The sequence below is a fragment of the Carcharhinus amblyrhynchos genome, chromosome 31 (assembly GCF_965287045.1).
Source record: "Carcharhinus amblyrhynchos chromosome 31, sCarAmb.v2.hapA, whole genome shotgun sequence".
Taxonomy (NCBI): Eukaryota; Metazoa; Chordata; class Chondrichthyes; order Carcharhiniformes; family Carcharhinidae; genus Carcharhinus; species Carcharhinus amblyrhynchos.
Genome location: NC_137354.1, coordinates 9,428,435 through 9,446,309, shown reverse-complemented (window position 1 = coordinate 9,446,309; position 17,875 = coordinate 9,428,435). Strand labels below are relative to the sequence as shown.

At 47.1% G+C, this 17,875-nt stretch overlaps 1 protein-coding gene across 2 annotated transcripts in view; it reads left to right on the top strand.

Annotated features, from left to right (window-relative positions):
- LOC145360361 (annexin A4-like) overlaps positions 1 to 17,875 on the top strand; it is an 87,118-nt gene that overhangs the window by 28,100 nt on the left and 41,143 nt on the right. For both annotated transcript variants that reach the window (XM_080215532.1, XM_080215533.1), the window contains exons 2-3: positions 9,449 to 9,636; positions 14,495 to 14,601. In XM_080215532.1, coding sequence (XP_080071658.1) covers positions 9,459 to 9,636; positions 14,495 to 14,601 — 285 coding nt within the window. In that variant the 5' untranslated portion in view covers positions 9,449 to 9,458. The remainder of the gene's footprint in view (positions 1 to 9,448; positions 9,637 to 14,494; positions 14,602 to 17,875) is intronic.

Genomic DNA, 17,875 nt, shown 5'->3' with positions numbered 1-17,875 from the left:
CTGTTGCATTAGTTAGATTTTAGTTCAGTTTTCCAGTGGATGCTTTTTAATTCTGGGTATATTTTCCTGTGACTTTCCAAATAACAAATGCATTTCAACACATCAGCACCAAAATAGTCTAAAACCGAGTGTAGGGTGTCGAAATTTGCTGATGACACCAAGATTGGTGGAACGGCAAATTGTGCGGAGGGTGTGGAGAGTCTGCAGAAGGATCTAGATAGGCTGGGCGAATGGGCCAGGAACTGGCAAATGGAATTTAATGTTGGCAAGTGCGAGGTGGTCCACTTTGGTAGGAATAATGGTAGGAAGGATTATTACTTACGTGGCGAAAAACTGCAGCAGGCGACGGTGCAGAGGGACCTCGGGGTCCTTGTGCATGAGTCGCAAAAACCCAGCTTGCAGGTGCAGCAGGTGGTCAGGAAGGCGAATGGGATGCTGGCCTTCGTAGCGAGGGGGTTTGAATATAAAAGTAGGGAGGTCTTGCTGCAGCTGTATAGGGCATTGGTGAGGCCGCAGCTGGAGTACTGTGTGCAGTTTTGGGCGCCGCACCTGCGCAAGGATATTTTGGCCTTGGAGGGAGTGCAGAGGAGGTTTACTAGGCTGATACCGGAGTTGAGGGGGTTGAGCTATGAGGAGAGGCTGAATAAATTAGGCTTGCACTCATTAGAGTTTAGAAGAATGAGGGGAGATCTCATTGAGATGTATAAGATGATGAATGGGATGGATAGGATGGAGGTGGAGAGACTCTTCCCGCTCAGAAAGGATAGTAGGACTAGGGGGCACAGCCTCAAGATAAAGGGGGGGCGGTTTAGAACGGAGTTGAGGAGGAACTTGTTCACTCAAAGGGTGGTGAATCTCTGGAATTCTCTGCCCATTGAGGTGGTGGAGGCTGCCTCGCTAAATATTTTTAAGACGTGGGTTGATGGGTTTTTGATAAGAGAGGGGATTAAGGGTTATGGGGAGAGGGCGGGAATGTGGAACTGAGCCACGACAGATCAGCCATGATCTTAATGAATGGCGGGGCAGGCTTGAAGGGCTAGATGGCCTACTCCTGCTCCTATTTCTTATGTTCTTATCTCTGTCTCTTGAAGTCCATGCCCCTCTCTCTGTCTCTTATGCTCCATCCCCTCCTTCCCCCCCTCTCTACCTTCCTTTCTACCACTTCCACTGCTTTGCTTCGCTCCTCTGTCTCTGTCCCATTCCCTTCCTGTCTGCTTCCCCCTCCCCATTCCTTCCCCCCCCAGCTCCTTGTCTGTCTTTCTTTCTCTGCCTGTCTTTCTCTCTTGATTTATTATTGTCACATGTATTAACACAGTGAAAAGTATTGTTTCATGTGTGCTGTACAGACAAAACATACTGTTCATAGAGAAGGAAAGGAGAGAGTGCAGAATGTAGTGTTACAGTCATAGCTAGGGTGTAGAGAAAGATCAACGTAATGTGCGGTAGGTCCATTCAAAAGTCTGATGGCAGCAGGGAAGAAGCTGTTCTTGAGTCGGTTGGTACAAGACCTCAGACTTTATTTTCTTCCTGATTGAAGAAGGTGGAAGAGAGAACGTCCGGGGTGCATGGGGTCCTTCACATTAGCTGCTTTGCTGAAGCAGCCGGAAGTTTAGGCAGTGTCAATGGATGGGAGGCTGCTTTGGGTGATGGATTGGGTACATTCACGATCTTTTCTCTCCCCATTTCCACCTCTGCCCCCCTCTCTCTCTCACTGGACTCCAGAGAACTTAAACCATGTGGCTTATTTCTCTGAGCTATCAGTGGCGGCACAGTGGTTAGCACACTGCCTCACAGTGCCAGGGACCTGGGTTTGATTCCCGGCTTGGGTCACTGTCTAGGCAGAGTCTGCATGTTCTCCCCGTGCCTGTGTGGGTTTCCTCCAGATGCTCCGGTTTCCTCCTACAGCCCAAAGATGTGTGGGTTAGGTGTGTTGGCCATGCTAAATTGCCTCTTAGTATCCCATGATAGTAGGTTAGAGGGATTAATGGGGTAAATATGTGGGTTTATGGGAACGGGGCCAGGGTGGGATTGTTGGCAGTGCAGATGCAATGGGCTGAATGGCCTCCTTTTGCACTGTAGGGATTCTATGATTCCTATACTCACATCCAAGGGTATTGTGTCAATCCTGAGGCTGCAATTTTGCAATGAGTCAAATTGTAGTGATTTTAGTTTTGAAGACCTCTACTTTAGGGTCTGTCTTTATCAATTCACTGTGTTGAATTGACAAAGGGAATTGAAACATGTCTGTTTCCTTTGCAGATACTTGCTGTAAATGATCAAAACCTATTTTATAATCTAGGACAGTACCGCTCTGAAGGAAGCCGTTCGACACTTTGACTCTTTTTTTTGAAGAGCAATAGTGTTTGTACCTCTCCTTCCCCGAACCCATGCAAGTTCTTCCTTTTTCGATTCCTTTTAGAAAGCTGCTGGTTAGTCCTGCTGCCTTAGTGTCAGGGACCCAGGTTCGATTCCTGGCTTGGGTCACTGTCTCTGTGGAGTTTGCACGTTCTCCCTGTGTCTGCATGGGTACTTCAGTTTCCTCCCACAGTCTGAATGATTTGCTGCTAAATTCTCCCTCAGTGTACACCAACAGGTGCCAGGGTGTGGCGACTAAGGGATTTTCACAGTAACTTCATTGCAGTGTTAATGTAAGCCTACTTGTGACACTAATAAATAGATTTTTAAAACATTAAACGGTTTCAGGCAGTGTGGTTCAAATTGGAGCTACTTGGTTAGAATGAGTAACAGTAAGTAATCTCACAACACCAGGTTAAAGTCCAACAGGTTTATTTGGTAGCACAAGCTTTCAGAGCACTGCTCCTTTCTCAGGTGGTCACCCACCCACAAGAAGGCGAATGGGATGCTGGCCTTTATAGCGAGGGGGATAGAATATAAAAGTAGGGAGGTCTTGCTGCAACTGTACAGGGTACTGGTGAGGCCGCAGCTGGAGTACTGTGTGCAGTTTTGGTCGCCGCACTTGCGCAAGGATATTTTGGCCTTGGAGGGAGTGCAGAGGAGGTTCACTCGGCTGATACCAGAGAGGAGAGGGTTGGACTGTGAAGAGAGACTAAATAGACTGGGTCTGTACTCGTTGGAGTTTAGAAGGATGAGGGGGGATCTTATAGAGATGTACAAGATAATGAAGGGGATGGATAGGGTAGAGGTAGAGAGATTCTTCCTGCTCAGAAAGGATAGCAGTACTAGAGGACACAGCCTCAAGATAAGTGGGGGGTGGGGGGGGGGGGTGCAGTTTAGATCAGAGTTGAGGAGGAACTTCTTCACTCAAAGGGTGGTGAATCTCTGGAATTCTCTGCCCGTTGAAGTGGTGGAGGCTACCTCGCCAAATATATTTAAGTCACGGGTAGATAGGTTTTTGACAGACAAGGGAATTAAGGGTTATGGGGAGAAAGCGGGAAAGTGGAACTGAGCCACGACAGATCAGCCATGATCTTATTGAATGGCGGGGCAGGCTCGAGGGGCTAGATGGCCTACTCCTGCTCCTATTTCTTATGTTCTTATGGTGAAGGAACAGCGCTCTGAAAGCTCGTGCTACCAAATAAACCTATTGGACTTTAACCTGGTGTTGTCAGAGTTCTTACTGTGCCTCCCACCCCAGTCAAATGCCGGCAACGCCTCATCAAGAATGGGTAACAGTGACGATTGGTAATTATTACAGAGGTGGAACCAGTTAATCAGGTTTTAATGATGCTGCGCTTTCACCATCAGCGCCATCCTGTAACGTTCAAATGAATGCAGACTTCCTGCTTGCACCATTAATTTGCATTCTCTTATTTTCTTGACCTTTTACTCTTGCGTTGCCAAGGAAACCCAGCTGTCTTTAACACACCCTTGGTAATTTGTCAAGTAGCAGATTTGGAGTCACACAAGTTTTTAGTTTCAGTTGAGCTGGAAGAGGGTCAGTGTCTGTGTGTATCTCTCTTCTCCCTCTCGCTGTTGTGCTTTCCCTGCCCACACCACCCCCCCCCCCACTCCCCTTCTCTCTCTCTCTCTCTCTCTTCCCACCCCTGAATGCTACTGTTCAAGTTCTACTACTCTGACTGTGGCTAAACTCAATAATCCAGTTCTCATCGTTAAGAAGGAGTTGCATTTAGGGCAGCACAGTGGTTAGCACTGCCTCACAGCACTAGGTTTGATTCCTGACTTGGGTCACCTGTCTGTGCAGACTCTACACATTCTCCCTGTGTCTGCATGGGTTTCCTCCACATGCTCTGGTTTCCTCCCACAGTCCAAAGATGTGTGGATTAGGTGGATTGGCCATGCTAAATTACCCCTTATTGTCAGGGGGAACTAGCTAGGGAAATGCATGGAGATATGGGGATAGGGCCTGGGCGGGATTTTGACCAGTGCAGACTTGATGGGCCCGATGGCCGCCTTCGGCACTGTTTGATACTATGATATAGTGTCTTTTGTGACTTGAGGATGTCCCAAAGTTTTAAAGTTTCTTGTTTGTTTATTTGTGTCACAAGTCGGCTTACATTAACATCTCAGTGAACTTACTCCGAAAATCCCCTAGTTGCCACACCCCAGTGCCTGTTTGGGTACACCAAGAGCAAATTTAGCATGGCCAATGAACCTAACCACATCTTTGGACTGCGGGAGGAAACCACAGCACTCGGAGGAAACCCATGCAGATACGGGGAGAACGTGCAGACTCTGTACAGACAGTGACCCATGCTGGGAATTCAACCCAGATCCCCGACGCTGTGAGGCTGGTGGTAGTCGTGATGTGGAGATGCCTGTGTTGGACTGGGGTAAACACAGGAAGAAGTCTCTCAACACCAGGTTAAAGTCCAACCAGTTTATTTGATAGTAAACCCACAAGCTTTTGGAACCGCTGTGCCTTCGTCAGGTGTGTGGAATGTTCCTTTAACCTGGTGTTGTGAGACTTCTTACTGTGAGGTAGCAGAGCTAACCATTGTGCCACCGTGCTGCCCAATAGCATTTTTGAAGTTTGGTCAATATGGTGGCAAAACGATTTGCACTGCTGCCTCACAGCACCAAGGACCCAGATTTGTCTATCGCTGCAACAGGTCCACAGCAGATGCTATCTACACGGCCCTACACTCAGCCCTGGAACACCTAGATAACAAAGACACTTAGACTCCTATTCATAGACTATAGCTCAACTTTCAACACCACTATTCCTGTGAGACTCATCTCCAAACTTCTTGTCCCAGGCTTGGCTCCTCTCTTTGCAACTGGATCCTAGATCTCCTAACCCATTGACCGCAGTCAGTAAGGACAGGCGACAACGCCTTCTCCACGATTATCCTCAAAACTGGTGCTCTACAAGGCTGTGGCCTCAGCCCCCTACTGTACATCTTTTGAGCATGTGGCCAAATTTCCTTCCAACTCAATTTTCTAGTGTATCGGATCTCTGACAGGAAAGAGATAGAGAATCTGGTGAACTGGTACGATGACAATAATCTCTCCCTCAATGCCAACAAAATGAAGAAAATAGCCATCGACTTCAGAAAGCATAGTGGAGGGCGTGCCCCTGTCTACATTCATGGGGACGAAGTAGAAATGGTCAAGAGATTCAAGTTTTTCCAGATCACCAGCTGCTTGCCCAGGTCCGTCCATGCTGACACCATAGTTAAGAAAGCCCATCAATGCCTCTACTTTCTCAGGAGACTAAGGAAACTTGGCATGTCCATGACAACTCTCTCTCACTTCTATAGATGCACCATAGGAAGCATCCTTTCCAGATATATCACAGCTTGGTATGGCTCCTGCCCCAACCAAAACTGCAATAAACTACAAAAAGTAGTGAACAAAGCCCAGTCCATCACTCAAACCAGCCTCCCATCCATTGACTCCGTCCACACTTCCCGCTGCCTCAAAAAAGCAGCCAGCGTAATCAAGTACCCCAGACATTGTCTCTCCCACCTTCTTCCGTCAGGAAAAAGATACAAAAGTCTGAGGATGCGTATCAACCAACTCAAAAACAGCCTCTTTCCTGCTACCATCAGACTTTTGAATGAACCTACCTTTTATATTAAGTTGATCTTTCTTTACACCTTTGCTTTGTTGGTATAGTGCACAAGAAAAAGTACTTTACACTAATACACGTGACAATAATAAATCAATTCCGGCCTTGGGTGACTGCCTGTATGAGGTTTGTATATTCTCCCTGTATCTGTGTGGGTTTCTTCTGGGTATTCTAGTTTCCTCCACAGTCCAAGGATGTGCAGGTTAGGTTGATTGGCCATGCTAAAGTTCCCCTTAGTGTCAGGGGGATTAGCAGAGTAAATGTGTGGGGGGTATGGGGATAGGGCCTGGGTGAGATTGTTGTCCATGCAGGATCAATGGATCTCCTTCTGCACTGCAGGGGTTCTATACTGTTGTGAAACAAGAGATACGATAGCTTTTGCACGACAAGACCAATTTGATAATGTCCTAATAATCTTAGCTAGACTAAATCCTCATGAGATAAATGGGCCCTAAAATCTGTAAATTAAGGAAGATAGATTACAGAGAGCTTCAAGTAAAATAAATTGGAGGTGGTACAGAGAAGGTTCACTAAATTGGCCCCGAGTTTGAGAGGTTTGTCCTATAATGAGAGGCTGAGTACATTCATAGAATCCCTACAGTGCAAGAGGAGGCCATTCAGCCCATCAGGCCTGCACCAACAGTCCCATCCAGACCCTACTGGGATTATATTGTCTGCAGTTTGTGGAATGAGAGGCGATCTCATTGAAACCTACAAAGTTCTGAAGGGGCTTGACCAGGAGGATGTCAGTCAGAGAAACTAGAATGCGGGACAGGGGAGTTGGGGGGGGGGGGGGGGGGGGCAGGGTTTGCTGAGAAGGTGCATAAGAAACCAATCAGAGGTGTGATGAGAAATTTATTTACTGAGGGTTGTTGGAATTCTCTACCCTGGAAGGTTGCGGATGCTCTCGTGAATAAATTCAGGGCTGGGATAGAGAGAGTTTTGGGTAAACTAGGGATCTGGGGAATGAGCAGGAAAATGGATTGGACGCCCAAGATTAGCCACGATTGTATTGAATGGTGGAGCAGGGTCAGTGAGCTGCGTGGTCTACTCCTGTTCCAGTCTGTTGTGTTCTTATAAAGAACACATTAGCCAGAGCCGCAGCCAGATGTATAGCTTTAGGATCAGACATCAGGAAATGCTTTGGGATTTGGTGTGGGCACAAGGAAGGCAAGCACATGTCGGAAATAATTGATGTGGAATATGTTCTCATTCTGATCTCCTCACTGCATCCTTTCCCCCCTCGCTCCATTATCAGCACCTCAATGTGGTCTCTGGGTCTGACATGTACTGGTTCGATAACTACTCTGTATTAGCTAGCACTAAGTTATCTTTCCGTGAATAAGACATAATATTGTAGCTCCTGGCTGTTGATTGGTTAGGCGGGGTGGGGTGGGGGGTTGAGTGGTTGCACATTGAGCAAATGTTCCTTGCATCAGATAAGTATTGTCTTGGCATTTTTGTCCAGTGTTTTTAAACAAGTCTCTCCTGGTCACCATCCTCCCAGTTTATGGGAAAATCTGGAGGTTTGGCTTGTTACCAAGTTTCCAGTCCTGGAGCTGTGAGTGAAATGAAGTCCAGCCTCTGATCCGAGCACACGAGGTGGATTTTTATCACAGATTTCTCTCTGCACTGCTCCACTTTGCCTCCAATGTGAGTCCAGATCTGATGTGGTTCAGTCGAAGTACGCTCATGGAATCCTTACAGTGCAAGAGGAGGCCATTTGGCCCAGCACCAACAACCCCAGCCAGGCCCTGCTGGGATTATGTCATTTTATTCAGCTGCACAAAATGGACACACTGATTCTGTGTGACTTCTTTACATTCTGGGGTCACTGCACTTTGTTTCAGGCTGAGCCTAGGCACGATGCAGCAAAATGTTTGGTAGTTCGAAGCGTCTGTTAAAATGGCAGAGAAAGAAATTCACTTGTAGTACGTTGTGAACAGTTATATACCTTTTTTTAGCAAATTAATCACCCAAAGCTTTATTGGTGCGTCGAGTGAAGCAAAGAACAAAGAAAATTACAGCACAGGAACAGGTCCTTGGGCTTGAAGCAAGGGCACAGTGGTTAGCACTGCTGCCTCATAGCGCCAGGGACCCGGGTTCGATTCCTGGCCTTGAGTTACTGCCTGTACCGAGTCTGCACGTTCTCCCTGTGTCTACATGGATTTCCTCCAGGTGCTCCAGATTCCTCCCACAGTCTAAAGAAGTGCAGGTTAGGTCAATTAGCCACACTAAATTGCCTCTTAGTGATAGGAAGGCTAGTTAGGGTAAATACATGAGGTTATGGGGATAGAGCCTGGGTGGGATTGTGGTCAGTGCAGACTCAGTGGGCCGAATGGCCTCCATCTGCACTGTAGGGATACTATGGCAGAGGCAGGTGATATTAGGTAGGTGAAAGTAAGCCCTCTTGGTTATGAAAGGTTGTACTAGTGCCTCACTCGATGCCCGAGCCTCAATAAAGCGCTCTCGATCCTGCTAATGTCCAAAGAGGAGTCTGAGGGGTGATCTTATAGAGGTCTACGAAACAATGAGGGGCATAGGTCAGCTAGATAGTCAATATCTTTTCCGAAGGGTAGGGGAGCCTAAAACTAGAGGGCTTAGGGTTAAGGGGAGAGATACAAAGGGGTCTAGGGGGCAATTTTTTCAGAGGGTGGTGAGTGTCTGGAACAAGCTGCCAGAGGTGGTGGTAGAGGCAGGTACAATTTTGTCTTTTAAAAAAACATTTACATGGGTAAGTTGGATATAGAGGGATATGGGTCAAATGCAGGCAATTGGGACTAGCTTAGTGGGTGGCCTGGACAAGTCCATGCTGTAAACCTCTACGATTCTTTCACTTTGGCTGCTCTCTTTCTCTGTGTCACCGTGTTCTGGGATTTCTCACTACCAATATTCAGTTCAGATGGTCCATTCTCGGACTGCCTCCTGCAGTATCCCTGACCAGTGCTGTTTCTGCCTCGCGGTGTCAGCTGTGTCTGAGTAAGCACTCTCGCATCTGAGTCAGAAAGTTCTGCCCCCGCTCAGTGCGACCTGTAATCCAATATAGAAGGAATACAGCACTGTTGGTGGAACCGTATTTCAGGTGAGATGTTAAATAAAGGCCCATCTGCTTCTCGGGTGGGTGGGGGTGAAGGGTGCCATGGTTCTATTTCAAAGACAAACAGTGAGGAGCTCCCCAGTGTTGAACCCAGCATTCTCCCTTCAACCAACATCTCACAAACAGATTATCCAATGAATGCTGCTAGTGGGATCTTGCTGTGCTTCATTTGGCTGCTGTTTTTGCTGCATTGTAGCAGTAAGTGATCTTTTATTGCCTGCAGAGCGGAGTGAGACATCTCAAAATCTCAACTTTCGGACAGTTTACTGTGGGCATTGGGGTTGCCAGGTTGATGAACCTTTTTTTAATCAAGATCTCAAATTGCTTTTCTCCTCCAGAGTTATAAAGATGAGCTACCCGGGGTACCCGCCCGCGCAAGGGGGCTACCCACCCGCACAAGGGGGCTACCCGCCAGCACCAGGAGGGTACCCACCAGCGCCCGGAGGATATCCGCCAGCACAAGGGGGCTACCCACCCGCACCAGGAGGGTATCCACCTGCAACAGGAGGGTATCCACCCGCACCAGGTACAGTAAAGTTGGTATGGCTCAAATATTCAAATGTGGCCTCTAAGATGTGAAGAAGAGGGGTGTTGTGGGGTGGGGGCGGAAGGGTGGAGGAGATTAGCTGTGACGCCTTGTTTAGAAATTACTTGTGGGTGCAAATTTTTAAAAGAGACTGCACTTTAGATGGGCTGGGTTCCCAAATAGCTCCGAGCTGGGATGCTGGCCTTCATAGCGAGGGGGATTGAATATAAAAGTAGGGAGGTCTTGCTGCAGCTGTATAGGGCATTGGTGAGGCCGCAGCTGGAGTACTGTGTGCAGTTTTGGGCGCCGCACTTACGCAAGGATATTTTGGCCTTGGAGGGAGTGCAGAGGAGGTTTACTAGGCTGATGCCGGAGTTGAGGGGGTTGAGCTATGAGGAGAGGCTGAATAAACTAGGCTTGTACTAGTTAGAGTTTAGAAGAATGAGGGGAGATCTCATTGAGACGTATAAGCTGATGAATGGGATGGATAGGATAGAGGTGGAGAGACTCTTCCCGCTCAGAAAGGACAGTAGGACTAGGGGGCACAGCCTCAAGATAAAGGGGGGGCGGTTTAGAACGGAGTTGAGGAGGAACTTCTTCACTCAAAGGGTGGTGAATCTCTGGAATTCTCTGCCCGTTGAAGTGGTGGAGGCTGCCTGGCTAAATATTTTTAAGACGCAGGTTGATGGGTTTTTGATAAGTGAGGGGATTAAGGGTTATGGGGAGAGGGCGGGAATGTGGAACTGAGCCACGACAGATCAGCCATGATCTTATTGAATGGCGGGGTAGGCTCGAAGGACTAGATGGCCTACTCCTGCTCCTATTTCTTACGTTCTTATGAAACTACCCGACTGGGTAGTCATCACTCCTGTATGGGGTGGCACAATGGCTAGCACTGCTGCTTCACAACACCAGGGACCTGGGTTCGATTCATGGCTGCCTGTGCCGTGTCCGCACGTCTCCCCATCTCTGCGTGGGTTTAACTGTCTGGTATCAATGACCCCCTTATAGAGAGTGCCCACACTCTCTATGGGCAATCTGTCAGAACCATTCTCAAGTGTTAAAGATCTCTGTCAGGTGGTTATTTGCACCACAGTCTGTATAGAAAGGCTAGCCTTAGCCTTCTGAGGGAGGGGGAAACATGGGCTTCTGTTGCATCAGCTTGATGGGCTGAGTGATCTTTTAACTTCCATTATTTATAACCTTGTAAAGGGCAAGGGGAATAATTCATGCTCAGCTCTTCACTAGTGCATGCAAGAGGGAAATAGATCAAATATATTAATTGATGATTATCGAATAGTAAATGAAATACTGATGAGGGAAGTCATTCAGTCTGTTTTAGTATTTCCACCTGGGTGCGCACGGTTACACTTACCTCATTCACTATTCATCATATCAACATTTATATGCTATAATATTATATGCTATTCATTAAGACAACCCCCAGACACTCTGTTGGGTGGCACGCTGGCACAGTGATTAGTGCTGCTGCCTCAGTGCCAGGGACCTGAGTTCAATTCTGGCCTCAATTGACTGTGGAGTCTGCACATTCTCCCCATGTTGGCGTGGGTTTCCTCCCACAGTGTGGGTTAGGTTGGTTGGCCATGCTTATTTGCTCCTCAGTGTTAGTGGGATTAGTAGGGTGAATACATGGGTTTACGGGAAGAGGGTCTGGTTGGAGTTGTCTGTGCAGAAGCGATGGGCAGAATGGCCTCCTTCTGCACTGCAGGGATTCTATGATTAGTTTATTCCTTCATAAAGTAAGGTTTATGTATTAGTCACAAGTAGTCTTGCGTTAACACTGCAATGAAGTTACAGTGAAAAACCCTTAGTCACCACACTCTGCCTGTCTGGGTACACTGAGGGAGAATTTAGCACAGCCAATTCACCTAACCAGCATGTTTTTGGAGTTTAGCAGGAAACCCACGCAGACACGGGGAGAATGTGCAAACTCCACACGGACAGTGACCCAAGCTGGGAATCGAACCCGGATCCCTGGCGCAGTGAGGCAGCAGTGCTAACCACTGCCACCATGCTGCACTCAACTCTAGGTCATCCATTAGACCATTTAATCTTTAAACATTTTATTTAAATTGCTGTAAATTCTCAGGATAAACTCTGGTCACCCTAGAGTCAGCTCCTCCCTCGCCGTGACCCCGAGGTATCTTTTATTGGACTTGCTATTTTAATTGAATGCTCCAAGGACACTTTCCTCCCGCATCAAACAGTGGAGTAATTTAATTCTCTTTCACTGACTTTTTTTTAAAATGAGTCAGTGTGAGATGCTGATGTCCTTGAGATGTGCTGCCTTAGCTTGGAGGAGTTCCTGATTCAGATACGTGCAAATCAGTTGAAATACCACACGCTGAAAAGACGCTGGGGATTATGAGTGGGTTTTCATTTCTGCAAATTCGGCTAACTGAACTCCTGACGTTCCATTCTGCATTTTTAAAAAGTCAAACTGAATTTTTTCCTGTATAAACCCCCTCCAGGATGTACACTGCCCTAATCAGTGTTCAGATCACCTTGGTCACAGTCAGCACGGTGGCACCACAAGACATAGGAGCAGAATTAGGCCACTCAGCCCATCGAGTCTGCTCCCCCATTCAATCATGGCTGATATTTTTCTCATCTCCATTCTCCTGCCTTTTCCCATAACCCCTGATCCCCTTATTAATCAAGAACCTATCTATCTCTGCCTTGAAGACACTCAATGACCTGGCCTCCACAGCCTTCTGCAGCAAAGAGTTCCACAGATTCATCACTCTCTCTGGCTGAAGAAATTCCTCCTCATCTCCGTTTTAAAGGATCATTCTTTTAGCCTAAGATTGTGCCCTCTGGTTCTAGTTTTTCCTACTATTGGAAACATCCTCTCCACATCCACTCTATCCAGACCTCGCAATAGGCACAATAGGTTAGCACTGCCGCCTCATAGTGCCAGGGACCTGGGTTCGATTTCCGGCTTGGGTCACTGTCTGTGTGGAGTTTGTAAGCTCTCCCCATATCTGCGTGGGTTTCCTCCAGGTGCTTCGGTTTCCTCCCTCAGTCTCAAAGATGTGCTGGTTAGGATGCTTCGGGTGTGCTAAATTCTCCTTCGGTGTATCCAAACAGAGTGTGGCACCTAGGGGATTTTCACAGAAACTTCATTGCAGTGTTAGTGTAAACCTACTTGTGACACTAATAAAATACGTAAATAAGCAAGGACCTCTTTGTGAGTAAGCAGTGTGCTGTCAATCCTTCTCCTGCCTGACCTCACTATGACCTCTAATAGATGAGACCATCTCATTTCCTCCTTTCATGTTTGACTCTGAATTCCTTAACCTTGATTCTCTCAATCTCAGCACCCCCCCCACAGCCACACATGCGGACACATCCTTCATTGGTATTCTAATCTTCTTCCTTTCCTCTCCCTTCCACACATGGTTGAAGAACCTTGCAGGATTGAACTCGGGCGTCCCTCCCACTGAACTGCCTCAAATCCTATCTGTTGGGTCAGATCTTTGGTCACCTTCCACAACACAGCACGGTGGCACAGTGGGTTAGCACTGCTGCCTCACAGTGCCAGGGACCCGGGTTTGATTCCTGTGTACGGAGTCTGCACATTCTCCCTGTGTCTGCGTGGGTTTCCTGCCGGTGCTCCAGTTTCCTCCCACAGTCCAAAGATGTGCAGGTTAGATGGAATGGCCATGCTAAATTGCTCCTTAGTGTCAGGGGGACTAGCTAGGGTAAATGCATGGATTTATGGGGATAGGCCTGGATAGGATTATGGTTGGCGCAGACCTGATGGGCCAAACAGCCTCTTTCTGCACTGTAGGATTCTAATGAACACCACACTTCAGCAAAGTTACTGCCTCTATGAAGCATCTGATTTTACTCTGATAAAGCAGCTAGATAAATGCCAGTTGTTGTAATGCAAAATGCTGGTTAAGTCATACATGGGAACATTTAACATTTATGGGAGCAGGAAATGAGGAACCTGTGTCTTGTCAGTCTGCCAGCGATGCGACACGCTCAGTACTGCCCTCCAGCGATGCCACTCTGTCAGTGAGGCAGGGGAGAGCTTCCTGATCAGCCATACTGCAGAAGGCAATGGCAAACCACAGCGGTACTTTGTCAAGCATAAGCGTGGACCAATCCAATGCAAGTCCAAAGTTGCAAATGAACTTTGAGGGGATAGAAGGAGAAGGAGGGCGAGATTAAATTATTTCCTTTGATATTATTTACTGGTTTGCAGTTTTAGAACGATTTTTTTTTGTAGAATCGGAGAATCCCTACCATGAAGAAGGAGGCCATTCGGCCCATTGAGTCTGTACCATCTCTCTGGAATATCTTACTCAGGTCATATACCTGTAACTCCACTTATTTACCCTGTTATCCCCCTAACCTATACATCATGGGACACTAGGGGGCAATTTGCCATGGCCAATCCACTTAAATTGCACATCTTTGGAGTGTGGGAGGAAACCGAAGCATCCGGAGGAAACTCTCTCAGCCACGGGAAAATCCCTGAACTCCACACAGACAGGGAACCAAGGCCGGAATTGAACCTGGGTCCCTGGCGCTGTGAGGCAGCAGTGCTAACCACTGTGCCGTCCAATGTTGATGGATAAAATTGGAAAGAATTTGCGTAAAAAGAATGAGGAACATGATATGAAGTTTTGGAAAAGGCAGTGTAAATCCATGGAAATCTACATATATGTCTGTATATGTGGGTGTATATCTAGACCCACCCTTCCCACTGCTGAAGTCTATTTGTTTACTTGCGTAGTCTAAGACTAGTTCATTCAGTTTCACACTGCCGATTTGTCGAGAGGTTGCGCCAACCCTGATGGTTATTGTGACTTCTGTTCGGTTTCAGGTGGTAACCCCTGGGGTCCGAATCCTGCTAACCCAACGCTACCCATTGGACTGGATGTTTTTGGGAACATGTCTGCACAATCCAATTCCCCCAGTCTGGCGGGCATGGTAAGTTTTTCAAACGTATGGAAGAATGTGCCTTTAATATTCTGATTTATAAACCCTGGATGGCACAATGGTTAGCACTGCTGCCTCACAGCGCCAGGGACCCAGGTTCGATTCCCGGCTTGGGTCGTTGCCTGTGCAAGTCTGCTCGGGGTTTCCTATCCCCGTAACCCCCTGCATTTACTCCACTAGTTTACCCTGACACTAAAGGATAATTTTAGCATGAGCAGTCAACCTAACCTGCATATCTTTGGACTGTGGGAGGAAACCGGAACACCCCAGAGGAAACCCACGCAGACATGGGGAGAACGTGCAGACTCTGCACAGACAGTGACCCGAGGTTGGAATTGAACCAACAGTGCTAACCACTGTGCCACCATGCCACTGATCATTATTGAATAATAAAGCGAACACAAATGAGGAAAGTTATTGTGTGTTTTAGTATTTCCATCTGGGAACACAGACTTACGATTGCCTCACTGACTATTCATTATATCACAGTATTGTTATGGTGCAGAAAGAGGCCATTTGGCCCATCATGTCTGTACCATCTCTCCAAACAAATATCATGTCTCGGTGCCATTCCCCTGTGTATTGTTTTTACTTGACGAAGCATCCAATACCCCTTTGAATGCCTCGCTTGAAGAAATGGCTCTGTATTTTCTCTCTACAGTCCCCTATGAACATTCACCTCGCATGCTGATCAAAGTTGACATCTAGAGAATGGGTGCAAATACCCTGAACTCCCACAAAAGATGCAGGGAGGTGTTTAATAGAAGCGGCAAAGGTCTTGCTCACCGTCTGGAGAGCCCTGTGTCGTCACCTTTTGGGAAGACCCACTGACCCAAGTGTCAGTTAGGCACTTAACTGATCGAGGACCGTGGGAATGGAAGCATAGATTGAGTTACAGAGTCATCGAGGTTTACAGCACGGAAACAAGCCCTTTGGCCCAACTTGTCTATGCCGCACTATTTTTTTTAAATCACCTAAGCTAGTTCCAATTGCCCACGTTTGGCTCATATCCATCTTACCCACATAACTGTCTAAATGCTTTTTAAAAGACAAAATTGTACCTGCCTCAATTACTATCTCTGGCAGCTTGTTCCAGACACTCACTCCCCTCTGTGTGAAAATATTGTCCCTCTGGACTATTTTGTATCTCTCCCCTCTCACCTTAAACCTATGCCCTCTAGTTTTAGACTCCCCTACTTTTGGGAAAAGATGTTGACCTGATCTGTGCCCCTCATTATTTTATAGACCTAAAAAAAGATGCATTTGCGGTGTAGTACAGAATACGTTCTAAAACAGAAAATTACTGTGACCGCCTCCCAATTCTTTCTACTTCTACTGGATCAGTAAGCTTCCATGTTGCATATAAAGGTGACCTTTTGAAAAATCCAAGAAATAAAGCAACATAATTCAGAAATTATTTTGGTGTAGCTGCACTATCTTTGTCACTCTCTGACAAAGACCCCTGGGGTCTCAGTGGATGGATATACAGGCAGCAACACACTTACAAGAATGAATATGCTCCCAAATTGGAGCAATCTATATGCTCATTATCGCTAGTTTTCTTAACCTCAGATTTTTGATCACCTTTTCTATGCTTTTGCGTATTTATCTATGAAAAGCTTTGATTCAGGTTCAGACTTGCTCAAGCCCTTTTTAATAATGTATAAAGTTATGTTAGTGTATTGAAATCAAGGGAGTCAACTTTTATGGAAGGGATGAGTAAATAGCATTGGGAGGAAATCTCATTTCTCTTGTTTTTGTTTGAGTGTCTCATTTGCATCCTTTAACACAAGATGTTTCCTACACTCCTTTTGAAGGTGAGTGAATCCACGCTCACGGCCTTCACTGGCAGATTCATCCAGAGGCAATGAGTCAGTCTGAAAAGCAGCACTTCCCCTCGTCTGAACCAACTCTAGGCTTTTTGCAGCCTCTAACAATGCCCCTTATCCTGCCCTGATCTAACTCGAGTAACGCGCCCACTTGGGCAGTGTGTAATCTATTCATTGTCTAAATAAAGATTTTTTTTTACCCTGTTGGTAGCTTGCTGCCAGGGAGATGGTGGAAGCAGATATGATAGTGAGTTTTAAGGGGCATCTTAACAAATACATGAATAGGATGGGAGTAGAGGGATCTGGTCCCTGGAAGGGTAGGGGGTTTTAGTTCAGTCGAGCAGCATGGACACTGCAGGCTTGGAGGGCTGAAGGGCCTCTTCCTGTGCTGTAATGTTCTTTGTTCTAAATGACCACAAATATTTGGGACATGGGACAGAGGGTTGACTGTTTGCTAGCACAGGATGATGCAACATAGCAGAGACCTCTTAAACCAACAAAAAGCACCTTGTGTTCAAGTTTGGATAAAAGCTGTGTGAAACTCTCAGGTTTCACTGCCACCAGGTTCACACCCAGAGAGTGTGAGCCTGATTTGAATACATCAACATGATTTTACATACTGTTAAAAAGCTTTGCACAGCAGGGTCTGGCCACGGAAGCATGCCGCCCAACCCCATCCTCCTCTGCAGTGGGAGAGGTTCCTCCCTTCTGTTCTCTTTATCTACCAGGATGTCCCGATCTCCATATGGGAAAGGGGTGGTCCCCATCTCCATAGGTTGGGGGTGAAGGGTGTCTCCGTCTCCATGGGTTTGGTTGCGGGGGGGGTGGGGGGGGGCAGGGAGCCTCCGTCTCCCTTTTGCTGGCATGTTTGGGCCCCGCCCCTCCAGCTGGCTGCGTGATCACCTTTTCTTGCCTGAGTTAACAGCATTTTGTGTAAGTACAGGGTGCTGGCAAGGATCACATAATGTGGATGATGGGGTAAACACAGTAAGAAGCCTCAACACCAGGTTAAAGTCCAACAGGTTTGTTTAGGTCCAAGAGGATCACATAGCCAGCTGAAGGGAGATGGGGACCACCCTCTTCCCTCATGGAGATCAGGACATCTTGGTGGACAAGGGGACCACCCCCATGTGCAGAAGGAGGGAAACCTCTCCCGGGGGAGGAGAGAGAGAGAGAGATGGGATAGGCAGGAAGCTCCGTGGTCAGACCCTGTGGTGTCGAGCCCTTCAATAATATGTAAAGTTATGTTGATGTATTCAAATACGATTCACATTATTTCTAGGCATGAACCTGGTCACATCTTTGGCAGATGGCTGCGAAGATCTCAAACTGAGACCTTGCCAGCGCATATCCCATTTTTGGCCGCTCGCGAGATTTAGTGGCCATGACAAGATTTGTGTCTGTGGCTAATGGGAGCCACTGGATCATGGCCCGTG